The sequence below is a fragment of the Amphiura filiformis genome, chromosome 10 (assembly GCF_039555335.1).
Source record: "Amphiura filiformis chromosome 10, Afil_fr2py, whole genome shotgun sequence".
Classification (NCBI taxonomy): domain Eukaryota; kingdom Metazoa; phylum Echinodermata; class Ophiuroidea; order Amphilepidida; family Amphiuridae; genus Amphiura; species Amphiura filiformis.
The window spans coordinates 46,338,705-46,357,156 of NC_092637.1; the positions used below are offsets into that span (position 1 = coordinate 46,338,705).

Sequence of the window (18,452 nt, forward strand, 5' to 3'; positions counted from 1 at the left end):
AACCATATTAATTTAATCCTCACATTATCGATTCACAATTGTGTAGATGATTGTCCACCACCTGAGGACGTGTCTGTAGACTTCACGTTAGAACCATACCCTAAAGTAATCGCTCCTTATGATGACCCGGACGGTAAGGTCCTCATTGTGCATGGATACAGAATGCAAAGTCCATGGGACGTCTTAACGTGATCTTCGATGAGGAGGGCGAGGTCAACGAATTTTATGGTGGACCAATTCTACTCGATAAAGATGTTGAACAAGGTAGGTAAAGAGAATGTTCGCAACATCACTCGTCACACAATACATTTTAGGCTGAACTCAGGGGTCTGATATCCGAGCATTGTCCCTTTACATATACACGTGCATAGCAAACAGCTCGACGAAGGAGAACTTCACAATGGTTTTACACGGCTTGCCCTTCTTGCCGTCAACCTTGTTTTATTTTATTTGATTTTTGTAAGCGCGACAAATTGTTCACTAAGACCAGGAAATCAAATAACGCCCAAGTTTGGGATGCTTAATTGGCAGCAACGAACAGAATTTGAATTCCATCTTCGTCTTATTATTTATATAATTTTATACAACTCAAACCTAAGAGTTCATTGAAATAACAATGCAGCGGGATAGTATCTGCAGCCCGCTAGTCAAGCTGCCTTATCCAGTAAAAGCGTTCTACAGGCACAGTAGCCCAGCCCAATTACGCCACCGTTGTCTACCAATGTTGGTAACATGGTAAAGGTGTATTAACCAAACCAAATGACAGGGAATTATACATTTTTTAAATCACAGATCCAGCTTTACTTGCGAGGATTATGGAGTGGGCTGAGCCAATCAACAATGATCCCAATGATCCTATAGTTGGAACTACCGATGTTTTCTTACAAGGAGCACCACGGGACAACCGTGTATGCCGACAACAGGAGTGTAATCTTGGTAATCTACTCGCTGATGCAATGATTTGGAAATGTTTGGAGTCACTGACGGAAGAAGAAGCGGCAAACACTACAATAATTGCGTTCATGAATGGAGGTGGGATCCGGGATAACATTAACGAAGGTATGTCATACCATAATTTCTTGCATTGGGAGATGAAAAATATTCTAAAATACGCGGAGTTACTACACATCTTAAAGTTGAGTTTATGAAGAATTCTTAAATACTTGAGAATGTTCTTGCAATCTCATTGGTTCTTACCCGTGTGATATGACACGATATCACACACTTTAGCGCGTGTGAGTCGACGCGATACTCGCACGCGCTATTTGAACCAATCGGAGGTGCATAGCAAGAACGGGACTGATCGATTTTAAGCCCTAGGTAATTCCTTGTAAAATTTAGGATTTAATTTGATTAAAATTGGCTATACTTATGATTAATATATTTATTTGAATTGAAGTGTTTAAGAATGAGAATAAAGGTATTGTTTTTAGCCGCTGTCGTGCATCTATCGTCTCATATAACACGCGACATCATTATTTTTGGCGTAAAACAACTCGGCTTTGCCTCGTTCTTTTACTTAAAATAATGATGTCGCCCGTGTTATATGAGACGATAGATGCACTCCAGCGGCTAAAACAATACCTTTATTCTTTAAATATCACAATTGATACTTGGTATATTAACTTTTAAAATATTTTTACCACTCTCCTCAGGTGAAATTCGTTATGAAAGTGACATCCGGGTAGTGTTACCTTTTAGTAATACATTTGACTCTGTGGAATTAGAAGGTCGATATGTACGGGAGATGTTGGAACAAGCAGTTTCTACCGGAGTAGATTCCTTTCCAGGGTGGTTCCTTCAAGTAGCTGGTATGGTTTACTACCTAAATTTCATGTAATAACGCAATATTTGCCATATTAATTATACTCTCACCTCGAGTTGAGAGTTATACATATACTTGAAAAGTAGTAGAATCTATGTATACGGGATATCAGATTTAAACTTTTGAATCAAACACAAGGAATTAGCGATCAGGTTTTGATCTTTTTGACCTTTGACCTGATAACAGACTCGTAGACTCCTGAAATTTCGAACCGGCCCCCGTCTTTGTTTAGAGATGGTTGGTTGGCTTTGATGTGAACGATGCAGTACCATCTGAAAATTCCGAGGTAGGAATTAATTCCTTGTGTTTGGATCAAAAGTTTAAATCATAATCATAATTTATACCAACATAGATGAACTTTCATGAACGCCCAGTGAAAGAGGTATTTTACATCTTTAACTTCATGATTAATACTATCACAATCATGATTAATACTATCACATTCATAGACAGTTCGTATTCTGCATAACATAATTTTTATTCTATTTTAGGATTGAAAGTAACCTATGACCTATGCCAAGAACCATACGATGGGCGAGTCGTTGATGTTCAAGTATTGAAGCATCTTGATTGTTTACAATCTTACTATGAACCTCTCGATGACGACAAAGTGTATAAAGTCATCATGCCGTCATTTATAGGCGAGGGTGGTGATGGATACGATGTGGTACCAAATGAAGGTGACAATTATATGGCTGGTAAGTGAATACAAAGACGGCACCTGCTCTGTGGAATACTATGTTCTTGATATTAACTTGAATTACTTCCGTATTTCCGTATTTTCACATACTAGGTCAAAATAAGAATAAGTTGATGGAAGCGTAAATAATTATGACCTGCTACCATGAAATGAGAATAAAGTCGCGAGTTGGTAGTTTCGAGACATCGTGGCTGCTGACTTGATATTCTTTCTTGGCCGCGCACCCGTACAAGCTAGTAGCATGTCTTTCGTGAATGGTCCATTGTGCCTCATTCACAAAGGACATACATGAACATACATACTATTGACTGAACAGGTTCGTGTAAAACAAAGTACAATAACGTAGCAGGCAGAACATTCCCGAAACTACAAAATCGCGACTTTAATTAGAAAAACGAAATATGGATGTCATGGTGTACAATAAAACAGTTTGAGGTAGAATCATTCGAACTTTAAAATCGATATGTCTTATTGCCACTATGCAAATCTACATGATTCGTGTTGACTTGCGCATATTGTGATATATCACCTTCAAAAGAACCAATGTAATTGCACATTGGAGTATATGTTACATGTATAAGAATAACGTTTTGTTTTTGATATATAACAGGTGATCTTGGGGAGGATGTATTGGCAGAATACATTGCGCATTTTACTCCCGTAGCACGATATGTAGAAGGTCGTGTAACATTCGTCGAAGGCGAATGCACCGCGACTACATCAGGACCAACCACGCCAATGGCAGCATCAGTGCAATCCACAGCATCGTCTGCAACCACTAATGGCGGAGGTGGTGACAGAGACAAACCACGAAAGCAGAAACCGTGAAATTATTTTTAAAAAATGGAATAAAATTAATAATAATTGGTGGTTCTTCTTTTAAATATTGGAATAACAATGATAATAGGTGTTTTTGTGGTTGTTGTTTTTAAATACCCAATAAATACAACAAATAAACAAAATTTAACTATATAGGAGCGGATATTGGTAGATAAAATGAATTAAGATTTTATCTTCGACACTACATTATTGTTTTCTCACCTTGATCGTTTTCACTAGTTGACTAGTTGGTGCTGTGATGATCCTGTGTACAATCGGGATATTCCTCACTGATGGCGTCCCATGGCATCGAACGCAAATTCGTGGTTAACGAAACGTTCTAGTATTTTATTTAAGGTTATTTTAAACTATTTTAAACTGTTGCGATTTGGTAGTTCACAGCATCTTATGAATGGTAGTGAGCTTTGGCAAAAATTTCATTGCAACCACAACACTTTTGTAAAACGTACATAACTCATTAACAACAATATCAAAGTATATGATTTGTAGAGTGAACTTCTGCAAAACATCAGAGTGTTATTTTTTAATAATATATTAAATATTGGTTCTTATATATTAGAGAATGAAAATCGATATTTTGGCTGCTTCGACCAACAATACCTCGTCTATCCTTAATTTTGTACTTTATGAGAACTTTTTATTTTATTATCAAACAGAACAAATTGAGTTGTCGAATTACAATGACTTTTATTCGAAAATAGACCCGTCACTATTTAATAAAGTCCCTTGAATTATGTTGATTCGTTTTTTGTGTGATGTTATTTACCGAATAAAGTGAAAAATACCGGTGAATTCCACGACATGTTCGTAAATACTATGAAATACAGGGTGTGTCAAAATGATTGGTACCGGGATATGTGACATTCTCAAAAATATATCAAAAATATAAAATGGCTAATTAATAAAGTTTTTGTACTATAAATAGAAAGGGGCATATGTTAACTAATTGATCTAATAATCTAAATTTAAACGTAAATCAAAAGTGGAACCCTGAGCTTACGTCACGAGCATTCCCAAGGTCATAGACGATTGATTTGGGTGCTTTTGGGCGCCTTAAAAAGACCAAAAATTCATTCATTTTTTAATTTTTCAGCTTTATTGGCCAAAAAAAAAATCGGAAAAATAATTTTTAGTATCCAGACATCATAAGCTTTCCATTGATATATAACTTTATTTTCAATGAGGTTCACCTTTAATACGATTAATATAATTAAAGACAGAGATAAAAACAATTTATCGCGTCTGATGTCACTGTCAATTACGATCCTTGATTGGTTTACACAGGTTAATCAGCGCGTAAAAGGAAGACCGATCTATCTGGTGCTGATCAGAGAAAAGGAATAGCAACAAATGGCGAAAAATTACGTACTTTTACAAGGCAAAAATCAGCTTTTCTAGGCATTGTGGACATGGTGCCTTCGGTTAAGAAAGTTTCCTACTATAAAGACCTAACTTTTGAGATGGTTTGCATGTTTCAAGGTGCAAAATTAACAATACGGCGCCCGGTTATAAATCCGCGTTCAGCAAGTCATCATCACGACACTTGTAAACAAACCGTGCTCGAGTTTGATTGACAGGTGACGTCAAACGCGATAAATTGTCTTTATCTTTGTCTTTCATTATAGTTCTAAATCTATAGGCGTATTTGTGACGGCTGAGTTACTTTTTATCTTTATAAATATGATAAAAACACCGTCCATAACTTGTTCCGTCAACCACAATATCAGTCTTTTGTTGTGTTGTCTTCCACATCCTTTTGTGCACACTCACCAGGACTCTGAAAGTTTAAATATTAACATTTTAAGTACGTAAAAATATATTTTACAAAACGAGAACATGAGAGATCTTAATGTTTAGACCCATGCAATTAGCCAGAAATATGCATGCCAGGATTTAATGGGTGAGAATCTCTCAACCGCCGCTCATTAATATCTATAGGTGCGTTCCTTAATGGGTGAGAATCTCCCGACGCGACCGCCGGATATTAATGACGGACAAAAGTGTGTGGTGGTCGTGTCCCTTTGTGCAAATCCACTGGGTAAAAAACCCTTCATGACCACTTGGCAGCACAACCATACGATGACCCCCCGACCCGGACTCGGACCAATACGGTCTACGTCAGATCCTTTGGTTCTCTGATAATAATCAAGGGCATATGTACGCATAAATTAATATTCCGTATAATTACTGCTGTTCAACTGAACAATGTTGGCACTTCCCGTTCTTGTCTTGGGTTCGTGGGGCGAACCGTGTCTGTGTTACTTGTCAAACTAAATATATATTCAAATATTTTGACCATTTTTTGTGAATCCATGTTTAAGAAAAAAGAGGAAGGTAACATTACGCTACAGAACCCTTTGAAATTTAGTCAATTCTTCTTCAACATATGAATCCTTGTCCCCTGAGATGACCAGTTTGTCATGCAACCAAGATGGCTACAATTTACAAACACCAATATGAGGAATGTGACCTTGTTCAATCCTGCTTTCCAGAAAGTGTCCTCCATCTGAGGCAATTGATCGTGACGTCGCGTCGGTAAAACCGGGTTGTTTAAGGATGAGAATGGGTTATTACAGTTAATATCCATACACCCTATATTATGGCAGACATGACTTTAATCTTCCATACAGGGAATGTAAATTTCAAATGGGATTACCTGAATAGGTGACTCTATATGAAACGTATACCTCTGTGTGTGAGGTTAAGGTCATATCTTTCACAGAAGATGTATGGGTTTCAACTGGAATAATCTGGGAGAAACCGAGCTCGCGTGCAAAAGATTGCTGTAACCCAAACAGATAAGTGGAAATAAATGTATTAGTGAATCCTTATTCATAATCCCAACTTCCTAAAGGTCCTTTTCAAGACATAGTCATACATGTACCTTCTTATCTGGGCTTGCTTTCGTCAAGACCTCCTTCACAGTCAGTATTATCCCAATACATATTGGTATTTGCAGCATTCGTAAGGCGATATTAATTCCAAAGAGTGCAAAGCGAATTTTGACAATATCATAGAGCCAACAAGCGCCTCGTTCACCGCATGTGTACTGCCACAGAGTACATGTAGCATTGACAATTGCGCCAAAGTATATGGGAGTTGGGAAATAACCTGAAACATTAGGATAAGTGGAACAAAAACATTAAGCACTGGGTGGAAACAATGTGTCTTATACTGTTCTAATTAATATAATAATCATATACCAACAAGAATAATGCTTATATCTTATGCCAAATTTGGGATATGCATTTGGAGCGGAATTTTCTTCTGTGCATTATGACACATCATTTGTTGCAATGGTCCCAATATTGACGTCACCGCGTACATGTAACCGTAGAACAACGAAGGTAGGGGGACTAAGGTATTTCATCCGTCGGAAATATATGCGTGTCTTTGTGCCCAAATGACTTTTAAGTTAAAAGCTACGATAAGCTTAAAAGCTAATCGTAGATCCATCCTTACACTTTTTACCCTGGGAGTAGGACCGACCATCAAAGATGACCATAGAGGGAGTGTGGGGAGTTTCATTTCACTCTTGTAAAATAATTTCAAGAGATATTGACTTGTTTGTTAGTTTGGAATAGTCATTTCCTTGTATTTAGGAGAAAATTTGGTGAAAATCGCATGTTCATAGAATATGTAGCCACAAATCAATTTTGACTTTACTTTTGTACATAGCCAGAAGTTTGCAACAAATGAGGTGTCATAATGCGCAGAAATAAATTCTGCATCCAATGCATTTCCCAAATTAGGCATATATCAAACCATTTGAGAGGACATATTGGATATTGATATTGGACACAAAGCTAAGTGCAATAAAATGCCAAAAATACAATAAAAAAAATCAAATCAACTTGTGAAAATGTAAAAAAGAAAGATTGAAGTGACACAAAAGTGAAGAAAAATAAAACGAAAGAGAGGAAGAATAAATACAGAAAAAGAAAAGAAAGAGAGCTTAGGGAAAAAAACAAACATACACAACCAACAGAAAAAGGTGATTGAATGATATTTACCAAAGCTATTTTGAGCAAACTTGGTTAATCCCAATGTTACAGTTCTTATCTCTGTCTCAGTGTTTCTGAAATATATGAACAAATAAGCAAATTAATTAATTACGTCAAAATTGGGATATATACACGATTGTAATGTATTATGATGGTGGCGTAATTTTTTGACTTGAATTTGTTTTTAAACTACACACAGCATGTAGTTTTCGTTGTTTGCTTTTATATTTTGTTGTCTGTCCCTGAAGAAGAGCAGTTTATCTGCTCGAAACGTCGGTTGTTTTATGTCTATTTGGTTTTGTTTGTCTGCTCCAGGTTATTTTGTACTGTTTTGCTGACACTTCTGTGGGCTCTGAAATTGGCATTTTTTGGCCATCGAACTTTGCCTGTTTTGGTACCTACATTGGTTGTTTGGTTTACCGAGTGTGCACAGTGATTTACCTCATTGATCCTTGTTGTTTTTGCAGGTTTAGCACTTTTGTGAGCCTTGGAACTGGTAATTTTTGGCTATCGAACTTTGCCTACTTCCTATGCCTACATGGTTTTGCTGGTTTTGCCCCCCCTGCATATTGTCTAGTCTGTATTTTACATGTTTCCACATCAAGTTGGTGTACCTTGCTCGTTTTCTTTTCTATTATGATTAACTGAAATGCACTCGAAAAGTAGCCTCAGGTTCTGTGATCAAACCTGAGATTGTACAATAAATATTATCATTCAACCAGATTCGCTGATGCATTCACGATCGAAGCGTTGGAAAGAAAAAAGCTAATGTGAATCATTACCTTCACTAATAAGCCAAATCGCTATTGTAACTTCCGGTTTTTTTAGGACACTTTGCCCTTTGACCTATCTGGAAAATTCAGAAAATTCGGGTTTTGTGCGTACAAAATATAATTTAAAACGTGTTACTAGAATAAAAACAAACTTAAAAAACATTATTATTAAATGAATTAATTATTTAAATATTTTTAATGATAACATTATGATAATAATAAATAAATTATTAATAATTACAGCAATTTTCCCGATAGGTCAAAGGACAAAGTGTCCTAAAACTGCAAAAAACTATCCCACAATGCATTGCAAACTTCCAATGCCGATTGGGCTTATTATTTCGGATGAAAATTCAAAGGGAACGTATTTGATTATTGCCTTAAGGGATCTGGAATGAGCATTTTGAGTGTTTCAATAGTATTTTGTGTGTGACATGAGAGCACATTAGACACATTGAATTGCATTCTGAATACGAAGAATGTCTTTCTGATATCAAATAATTTTAATGTTTTGAAATTCACGACATAATACAAATTTTATGACAAATTATTAAAATTTGATATTTTTCACATTTTGATATATAACAGTCCTCGAAGTAAATTTTATAAATCTAATGATATATTCTTAAAGTGTATGTAGCTAGGAGGAAAAGCCGACGATCAATTGAACAATTTTACCTTTCATATTGAAGATATGGATTTTTCCCCCAAAGACCTAATTTCTTTTTTGGTGTTTTGGGAAAAAAATCTTCAATACGAAAGGTCACAATTTTCAATTGATCGTCGGCTTTTCATCCCACCTACATACACTTTAAGTATAAATCATCACATTTATAAAGTTTACTGTTAAATATCAATTTTTAATCATTTGCCATAAAATGTGTATTACATTGCGAATTTCAAAAAATCTAAATTATTTGATATCAGAAGGACATTCTTCGTATTCGGAATGCAATTCGATATGTCTGAAGTGCTCTAATGTCTCGCAATAAATACTGTCCAAACGTTCATACCCCAGCCCTTAAGGTGGCTAATCAGAAGAAAAAAAACCCCGAAAAATCAATAATTTACCCTAAGAGAATCAGACTCATAGGCGCATTATCTTGGAAGCGGCAAAAAGCAAGCAAACCAAACAGAAACACAGCAATGTACAGATTGGTTTCACAACTATCCTCTCTATCGCACAACCCAGATTTAGCACTGCCGAATTCAGAATCATCGTCAAATGTAGCCATTGGTGGAGTTTGTACACATGTGCAGTCGCTGTACGTTGACGAATACTATCAATACAATAATAAACAACAATAAGTAGAATAGCATAATGCGCCACAAATTAAATGCGCATAATATTCCCGATCCGATTATTTTAATCAATTTGCAAAATAAATTATGACATCCTATTCTTCTTGTTGATTTTTTTCCTAATAAATTACAGGGTAAGGGATCACCCATCGATAAAATTGTAATAGTCCTGGTTTTCGTTAAGGCTAATAGCTTTATTGCAGAATGTCACACCGAAACCATTAACAACAGCCTCTCAGCCTCACATGACAATATATCCTGCGGATGGTAAACACCTGATATAAAGAAAATCCGCAGTTATGTAACCCGTCCTACACCAAAACCTGATCTTAATTGGTGAGGTCGTGTGCAGAATCTTGCTAGCTCCAATTTGATACAAAATCTGCTACCAAACACTCCCAAATCTGCTCAGAACACATTACAGGTTATCGCTGACCACTACGGCCCCACATCATTCCATAAACCATTTAACAACAATTAAAGACTTTGCATCTTCAAGAGCGCACACCCTAACATTAGATCCACAATTGATCTACGTAACCAGGATCACATCCCCGAGTTACAAAGAGATTAGCAGTAAGTTCCTTGTTTAGGGGAATTTCAAGCTAACTCAATTTTTCCACGAGAGCATACTAAACCACCGCCACGGTTCGAACCCGCTACCTCTCGCACACTAGTCGAACGCCCTATCGATTGAACTAATTGACTGCTTATTAATATTCCATACATATCGCAAATTTTGTTACCAGGTGTATTTTATCTCATACCGTGTTGTTGGACAGGTCTTTTAATTGACACCCAGCATTACAAGGGGACAGATAGGAAACGTCATCAGCACCACACACTGGACGAAAAATATTCGAGTTGCAGCCACAGTTGAAGTTACAGTCCATGCCATCCAAGCTGTGAACATTGAGAACGAATGTTGTACAATCAGTAAAATGCGGGTAGAAAGAGAACTACAACCGATTATCAGAAGCGAGGAGTGGAGAGTAAAGAGACTTTTATTTCTGCTGCGTTTATTTTTACCTACGTCGTAATAGTTCAGAGGTTGGTCAAAATATTGTTTTGTCACGAGTACGGGCTTTTCACGTCATCTTTTAAAAGCCACAATGTTAACGAAATTAATATCTTAAAGTAAGTGGCCAAGGAAAGGGTACCTATGGGCCCTATGGACCAAACATTTTTGTTACGCGTTTGCGTCTACATGTAATTTATTTTGCCATAATTGTGTTTATAATTGACTCAAAGGAGGTTATTTCAACAACAAAACATTTAAATTCGCGCATTGGGCACCCCCTTGGCCACCAATCACCATTAACGCTGATCATTTAAAAAAGATTTAAACATGAAAATATGCTGATTTTTCTGATTATGTGCATTCATATATTAATTAATTAATTCAATACCCTATTGTGATTTTGTTTTAATTTTTGTCTTTGATAATGATCATGATAGTTTGATAAACTATGAAAGCTGAGGCCATTAACCAAATTTGAATTTAGCTACATAGGCTATATTTGTGGATGAGCAGTTTCCAACCGCTCCTTTAACCCTAGAACTACGAGGGGGTTACCCCCAGGGGCACTCGCATATATTGGCATGTGTCATGTGCCTGTCAATAGTCCCCCTTGTACAGGAAATCTGACAACCTATTTTATACGCAATAAATATTACCTGGTAGCATACTCATTGTTTACACCAGCTATCGGCGGGTTTTTGCACCCCACAAATGTTGCTACCACTAGCAACACAACTGACAGAATATTGTTGACCAGAACATACACGCTACATTGCTTTAAGGTAAGCCTAAATTGACGACACACAAATCCTGAAACATTCAATCCCAAAGTGGCGGCTGGAATCAAAACAGCACCTACACATAAAGAAACAAAACAAATGATATTAGAATGATATATTTGTGTATATTCTCAGTAAAATACTGGCCCCTGAAAATGTATAAAACATTACCACACTATACGAAACTATACGCAACTTTAGTGTATACATGTTGAGGGGCCAAATGGACTTACGGTCTTCTTGCGCTCAGGTCTTCACTTAGTAACATTATTGATATTTACCGTTTAGGAGAGCAGCCCGTTTCCCAGAAATTGCAAACTCTATTCTGAAGTATTTGACGACAAACGTAGCAAAGACTCCAATACAAGCCAATTCTACCGAATGGAAAAGCAGGTAAAATATCAACAAGGGGCGACGAATGATCCGTTTTATAACGGGAATAAAACCTATCAAAGGAAAGAAACAAAATTGAGGAATTCTGAGTTAGTTACTGTATTTTGACTACAATTAAGGTTGTTGACTAGTGTACAAGGACTATTAGTTGAGCTGGTTTCGTGTAACAAAACAAAAACCAGTTTTCATTGTTTGGATTAGAGGAGTAATGAAAAGTTACACCTTAGGGACGCACCATTAGATATAAAAATTTTGCCTCCTAAGCCAGTGAAAAAAAAAAATTTCGCCGCCTTCGGCGGCAAAAAAAAAAAATTCTGCCTGACCCAAACTCCCTAGCCCCCCCCGATAATATCTAATGGTGCGTCCCTTAAAAATTTGATTGGGTACGGAATGCAAAACTTACCCAAAGATGTCTCAATTCGTCGTCCGTATTCCATAGTGGCGTATAGTGGGGCGCCGCGAATAAACAACTTTTCGAGAAAATCGGGTTTGAAGAAATGCAAATTTAAAATCGAGTTGTGTAAATCAGACATTCATTATATTTTGTAAATGATGTGAAATTTCTGTAGTAAACTAAATAGATTTTATTGTTATATATTTTTCAAAAGAAATAAATACATACTTTTGCTGGCAAACTGACAATAAAACTATACGTCACTATGGAAAACGAACAAAACGCAATACCCTAACCTTACGTTAACCATACGCCACTTTTTATACACATTTTATAATTATGAAATATCGGCAAAAATGAAAAACATCGTATGTCATAGTGGCGTACGCGTATCGGACCTATACGCCACTATGGAATACGATGTTTTTCATTTTTGCCGATATTTCATAATTATAAAATGTGTATAAAAAGTGGCGTATGGTCGATACGCCACTATGGAATACGAAAAATGTCACTTTGTAACTATACGCCACATTTAATTAATTAATTACTAATTAATTAGCTAATTATGACTGATGAGACTTAGAAAAATGAAAGAGAACATCATTAAAAACATATGTGCCAATTTTCAAAAAAATGACCAAAAATCACTATACGCCACTATGGAATACAGCCGACGAATTGTTTTAAACTAAGAATAGTTTGTACCATCTAAGTGTCATATGTAACATGGCAAAATAGGTCAAGGTCAATTGATTTCAATGGGGGTTGAATTCTTCCACCATATGGCAAACTATTTTTATTTTGATATGGTTGTTAAATACGGAGAAATTAGACCCCTGTATCAGCTTTGATGACATTTGCAATGACATATGACCAGAATATGTTTAGTTATTCGTCACAGTTCGTCGGCAGAGTGCTACACTATCGTAAGTGCAGTTTGGACAGTTTTACAGGAGGAGCATTTTTGTGTTTAGCGTAGCCGTTTGTTTCCATGTAGCCATAAAATTACATGGGAATGTAAAGCAATTTGATTTCAATAATATAAACTATGTAAATGGTGTTAAAGTTAATAAATCGATGAATTATTTACTGATTTAGATGTCGTAAGTGCCACATACGATAGTGGTACACTCAAATAGAAATGAGTGTAGAGTGCAACACTATCGTATGTGCCACATACGATAGTGTTGCACTCAAATATAAATAAGTGTAGAGTGCAACACTATCGTATGTGCCACATACGATAGTGTAGCATGCACTGCTAAATTAAGATATGCATAATATCGGCTCAAATATCCAATATTTTGTCATTTTATGTTTGTTAACAAGTGTTAATTTATTTTGGCACATAATATTTACAATAGCAAGACACCTTTTGCCGTAATGTTATCTCTCAAGATTAATTACTGAATCTAAAACTAAAAACACTGGATTTATCGTCTCTATTACCAGTCATGGGAGCTATGAACTTAGTCAGCATGGCGACAACGCATACAGCCGTCAGCGTCACAGCCAGTGATGTGTTAGAGACTGTTTTGCACTTACGATGGTGTAGCATTCCGTGATTTTGTTGTTTAGGCCCAATAAAGTAGCGTATGTGGCACATACGATGGTCTTGCAGCAAATGAAAAACAAAATTAGCGTGCAAGACTATCGTAAGTGGCACATACGATAGTCTTGCATGCATTAATTAAAATTGCATTGCACTTACGATATTTTATTTTATTAATTAAAAATAATTAAGCATTTTTGAAACTTAAAACCTGGTTTAAAATGTGCGTTTTTATATGGCCTTCCATAATTCGTCAAAATCTCATTTTGGCCAAAAATGTCACTTACGATAGTGTAGCACTCTGGCGACGAGTTGTATTCTATTGGCTGTAGAAGTAGTAACAGGCTTAATTGCCACAGCAATGTGTTTATACTAGTTTTGAATATATTGCCCTGCACTAGTCGTTACGCTGACAAAGAGCAGGGATAAACACCGAGATTGTAATTTTATAGAATTTTCACATTATGCCACTGTATGTTTTACACGCACCTGTAAGACTATTGTCTTTGAAAAGAGCGGTATTATATTCAATCAATGATTGTACACATACTTACACAGATGATGATTGTGGCCTGATTATAATGCAGGGCAATACATTCAAAAATAGTGCAAACCCATTGATATGGTAATTAATCCTGTTAAATCACTACTTCTGCAGCGAAAAGATCCCACTGAGTACCTCCATACTCACCAACCTTTTATTACAATTCAGTAAATTTGAAAGTAAATTTGCCTGAGCCACTAGCAAAAACAATTATAGTTTGGTCATATGGAAAGGTTTGTATACAAAAAAGATTTTCTTATAAACCACCTGCACAGTTTCCACCTCGATACACCTGAGCACACATTTTCGTCCAAGAGCTTCCAAGCAAACAGTGAATTGTCTCTACACAGTCTTTGACTACACTACACGGTTGAGTGCATCATAATAGCTGTGTGAGCTTCTAGCTGAAAAAAAGGCCTCTGTGATTGGTTTTTGTCAAAACTTCAAGTGTTCCCTTCATCCAATCAGAATTTTTTTTCTATCGAACGAAAGCTACCACTTCCCCTAAAACACTTTTTCTCATTAGGTCAACAGATAACGCAATTCAATGTTTATAGCAAGGCAAATGTGGTAAATCTGTTGAAAACGACCTATCCCAGCACAATTTTTGCCCAAAATGTAGTTTTTAAAAGTAAAAACAATATTTTTCAAATTTTATATCACTAATTCTATTACCCCCACGACCCATTATTCAAAATCGCGCACTGTGATTTGTTGGAACGCGTCACGTGACAGACCATTAATTAGCGATAAAGTGTCAAGGGCAACGAACTTTATGTTCTTATATCATCACAGCGCACAGCAAAGCGCACAGCACACCTGCTTATGTAGGGGAGAATGGAATGCCAGGGGTGTGTTATTGTATGTGCATACCTGCTTATAGGGGAGAATATTGTTATTGGAATGTGCATACGCTTTGGCTACGTGTAGGCGCTACACCTTGAGGTAAACAACTTGAAATATTTGAGCAAAAAATGTGATATTTTCTCTTTAAACGCACTATTTTGTGGTAATAGAATAGAAATAAGGGTGCAGCATTATCCTTTACACGCAAATAATGTGTCCTCGGCAGTAAATCGTTTAAATAATGGGTTCGGCTGCGCCTCACCCATTATTTACGTTTTACTGCCTCGGACACATTATTTTCGTGTAAAGGATCATGCATTACCCTTTATTTCTTAAATTAAAGAGCACATATATTGTCCATATACTAGCCTCATTAGAATGAGCAATGGCCAATTCTCTTTTAATTGCAAATCTTGTGCAAAAAGTTACTATTTTCGCCTGTTTTGTCATACGGTTGTAAATTCAATGAACTATGACTTTGCTAAAGGGCGTTTACAAATTGACATATTGCAATCTAAACAATACGACAGCCAAGCATTCGTGATTATGGTATAGAAACCACAAAATTATGGGATGAACAATGCCGTTAATATATTTTTGAAGGAGTTTATCTTATAAGCAACAAACCTTTCGCATGCTCCCAAAAGTGTCCTTCACGTCGATGGAGCTATCCATATCCCCGCCGATTTCTCCATTACCAGGTGCTCCTGGTTTATTGGCATTCTTGCTCAAGTCTGTATCTCTTACGCAAACATTAACACTTGGATCTTTTGGTAGAAGTGCCATTGGTAAAGCAGCTACAAACAGAAAAATCCCAACTATAACAAACCCAATCCACCAAGCGCCGATCCATCGTGGGTCCCATTGTGAAAGTCTTGGAACTTTGTCTTCTGGGATGCGTTCAAAATCAACATAATACTGCACTGCAAAACTGCCAAGGAAGTACCCTAAAGCTGGTCCACCGACAAATATCGTACTGTAAAATGCTGAAAAAAAGATGGAAATAGCATTTATAAATAATCTGAACCTGATGAAGAAATACCCCTAAGCAAGTATGGTGGATTCAGGGGCGCAGGGTGAGGTGCAATCATCAAGTTAACATATTAGTATATTAAAAATAATTTTTCACCAGGTTCGCCGTCGGAAATCATAAAGGAGACAAGCATTAAAAGTGATCCCGCCTGGGAATCGAAACCAGGACCTCAGGTTTTCTGCATGTCTCCTTTATTATTTCCGATGGCGAACCTGGTGAAAAATTATGTGTATTATATATAATTCCCGTCGATCATGCCACTATTAGTTTTGCTGGTTGACAACTGCTTTGAATTGTTTTTAGGTTGTCAATGGCTGTCTAAACCACTCTGAATATGTATAACAATATTACCATCATAACTATCCACTCGATACATCAACAGTTCCACTGGAGCGAGAGAGGTGTTAGAGGTATCAACACACACAATATCTATGAAGCGTAACACTCCTTTCTCTAGGTGGAACTGGTGGGCGTATTGAATAAATAGCACGATCCACACCGACATCGCCTGGCTAATAATTACTTGGTACAGCAGAGATACTAAAATGAATACCTGGGATCGATAAACGTGAATGTGCTATGCACGATTTGATATTCAGATGATAAATCTTTGGATACCGGGGTAGAAAATGATGAATATCTCCCGTAATTGACCCAATACACACACATATTGTACATGGAATATACACCGTGACCATACGTATGCTAGCATACAGCATCATCACCACCACCACCAGTATCCTGCTCCACCTTCCATACACTCACTGAACTTCTCTCTTTTCTACCTTTCTTCATTTTCAAAAGCTGTTATGCAGACTTACCCTGTAGATCGTCGACCAGCGACGAGTGCATCTGTGTCCAGCGGTTCAGATAAAAAATGCGGCAAGGCGGTGAAAATGTTTCCCAGCGCCATCATCACAAAGGACACAGCCATCACCGTTGGCCTACTGACTCGCTCAGCATAATATGTAGTGAAAACAACTAATATGGTTCCACTTAGGCTACTTAAAGTCGCCAGAAATGCGGATTGGGAGCTGGATAGTCCAAACCGGCGCTCGAAGGATGGTAAAATGGCGCCAAAGTAAGCACCACGCATGTAGATAGGCACACAAACTAACCAGATGATGAAAACGACAAATGGTGGCCATCGAAGCCACTGCAACCAGGAAGGTGACCAAAAAGGACCAAAGCCACATTGACCATCAGGATGCGAAGATTGCTGCAAGTACTTCGGAGTTGGTGCCTTCCTAGAATCTGAGCCAGATTTCTGGTTTGAGCTGACTTCCGCCATGCTTGATATACTTTAACTTCCGATTGCTACTGTAATGAAAAATATTGAATGATTGTGTTACAGCAAATAACATTTAAAGTAAAAGAAATTGTAATTGTGCATTGACAAAATTGCCCAGATTTTTATGATGTAGCCTGATGTTGTAAAGCCGTTCCCACGAACCCCTAAAATCATTAAAAAAACTTTATTTATTTTTGATGTAGCTGCAACGATTAGAAACTTAACATAGTGATTTAGGTATCTTTTAAAGACCTTATTAAAAGTATGGCTGCTGATATGTTCTGGGTGGTGCGAGAAAAAGTGCAAAAAGTGGACTTTTTCCGGGGGTGTGAAAAGTGGACCTTCTGGACCTCTTTTGATCAAAAAAAAAAAGTATAAAAGCTTGATTTTTTTTCTCGCTACGCTTGCAAATTAGGATTTTTTTTGGATTTGTTCATACTTGGGATTCAACATTTTTGTTGATATGTGATAATTTAAAGTGTTTGTACACTGTACGTGTATAGAGTGCCTTGGGCGTGGTCCACACACCAATAAACATCGCCTCACCATTTACTAATGGAAAACAAGAGACCGCAAAATCATCTGTGCGTGGAAGCGACGATTTCCGGTAACGAATATAAGTGGGCAATTAGTTTTGGCACCACTCGGTACCAGATCGGAGAATCTGATCGAATCTTGACTCAATGAGCCTTGGCCGACCAGTACCTCCATTGACTGAGTGAAACAATTGCGGACTCATGTTAAAAACAACAACAACAACAACAACAACAACAAAACAATTGGATTATTTTACAAAAGGTCCGTTGTCCCTAGCTTAGTCACTGCCTTTGGAATTACTTCTTTTCTCCCAGTCTTTAAATGTTTCTTCCCTTTCACTTCATTCAGTTAGTCAGAACTTTCATTATTTTTTGTCTTCAATATTTTTGTCAATTGAGAATGACGCCTCATTGGAATAACGACCGCTTTCTTCAATTTCCAGCAAGCACAAATGTTTTCGACATCATTCACAAAAGGTTAGAAAAGGTTGTCAGAAAACGGTTAAATGTCGGGTTATATAAAGTGTATATAAAAGGTTTAAAGCGTTTTCATAACATTCAAAAACATTTTTATTTTGATAACTTACTGCAAATATTCTAACATATCATTATTAAA

General features: G+C 36.9%; 2 protein-coding genes across 2 annotated transcripts; one reads left to right on the top strand and one right to left on the bottom strand.

Annotated features, from left to right (window-relative positions):
- Nucleotides 1–54: 54 nt before the first annotated feature.
- LOC140161930 (snake venom 5'-nucleotidase-like) lies at nt 55–3,353 on the top strand. The gene is made up of 5 exons (XM_072185225.1): nt 55–264; nt 793–1,059; nt 1,656–1,811; nt 2,317–2,523; nt 3,136–3,353. The coding sequence occupies exons 1-5, from the start codon at nt 174–176 to the stop codon at nt 3,351–3,353; spliced, it is 939 nt and encodes a 312-aa protein (XP_072041326.1). The 5' UTR covers nt 55–173.
- A 1,735-nt stretch (nt 3,354–5,088) lies between these two features.
- LOC140161931 (solute carrier organic anion transporter family member 5A1-like) lies at nt 5,089–12,074 on the bottom strand. The gene is made up of 7 exons (XM_072185226.1): nt 12,041–12,074; nt 11,122–11,320; nt 10,212–10,347; nt 9,214–9,422; nt 7,379–7,443; nt 6,250–6,476; nt 5,089–5,142 (listed from the first exon to the last, which is right to left on the bottom strand). Exons 1-7 carry the CDS (start codon nt 12,072–12,074, stop codon nt 5,089–5,091), a joined length of 924 nt encoding a protein of 307 aa, XP_072041327.1.
- Between the last annotated feature and the right edge of the window lie 6,378 nt (nt 12,075–18,452).

Coding starts and splice junctions, on each gene's coding strand:
- LOC140161930 (XM_072185225.1), top strand. CDS start 174: ATGGGACGTCTTAACGTGATCTTCGATGAGGAGGGCGAGGTCAACGAA. Junction 1,060..1,655: donor CCGGGATAACATTAACGAAG/GTATGTCATACC, acceptor CACTCTCCTCAG/GTGAAATTCGTTATGAAAGT. Junction 2,524..3,135: donor AGGTGACAATTATATGGCTG/GTAAGTGAATAC, acceptor GATATATAACAG/GTGATCTTGGGGAGGATGTA.
- LOC140161931 (XM_072185226.1), bottom strand. CDS start 12,074: ATGGAATACGGACGACGAATTGAGACATCTTTGG. Junction 10,348..11,121: donor AACAATGAGTATGCTACCAG/GTAATATTTATT, acceptor CAATGTTCACAG/CTTGGATGGCATGGACTGTA. Junction 5,143..6,249: donor AAGCAAGCCCAGATAAGAAG/GTACATGTATGA, acceptor TTAAACTTTCAG/AGTCCTGGTGAGTGTGCACA.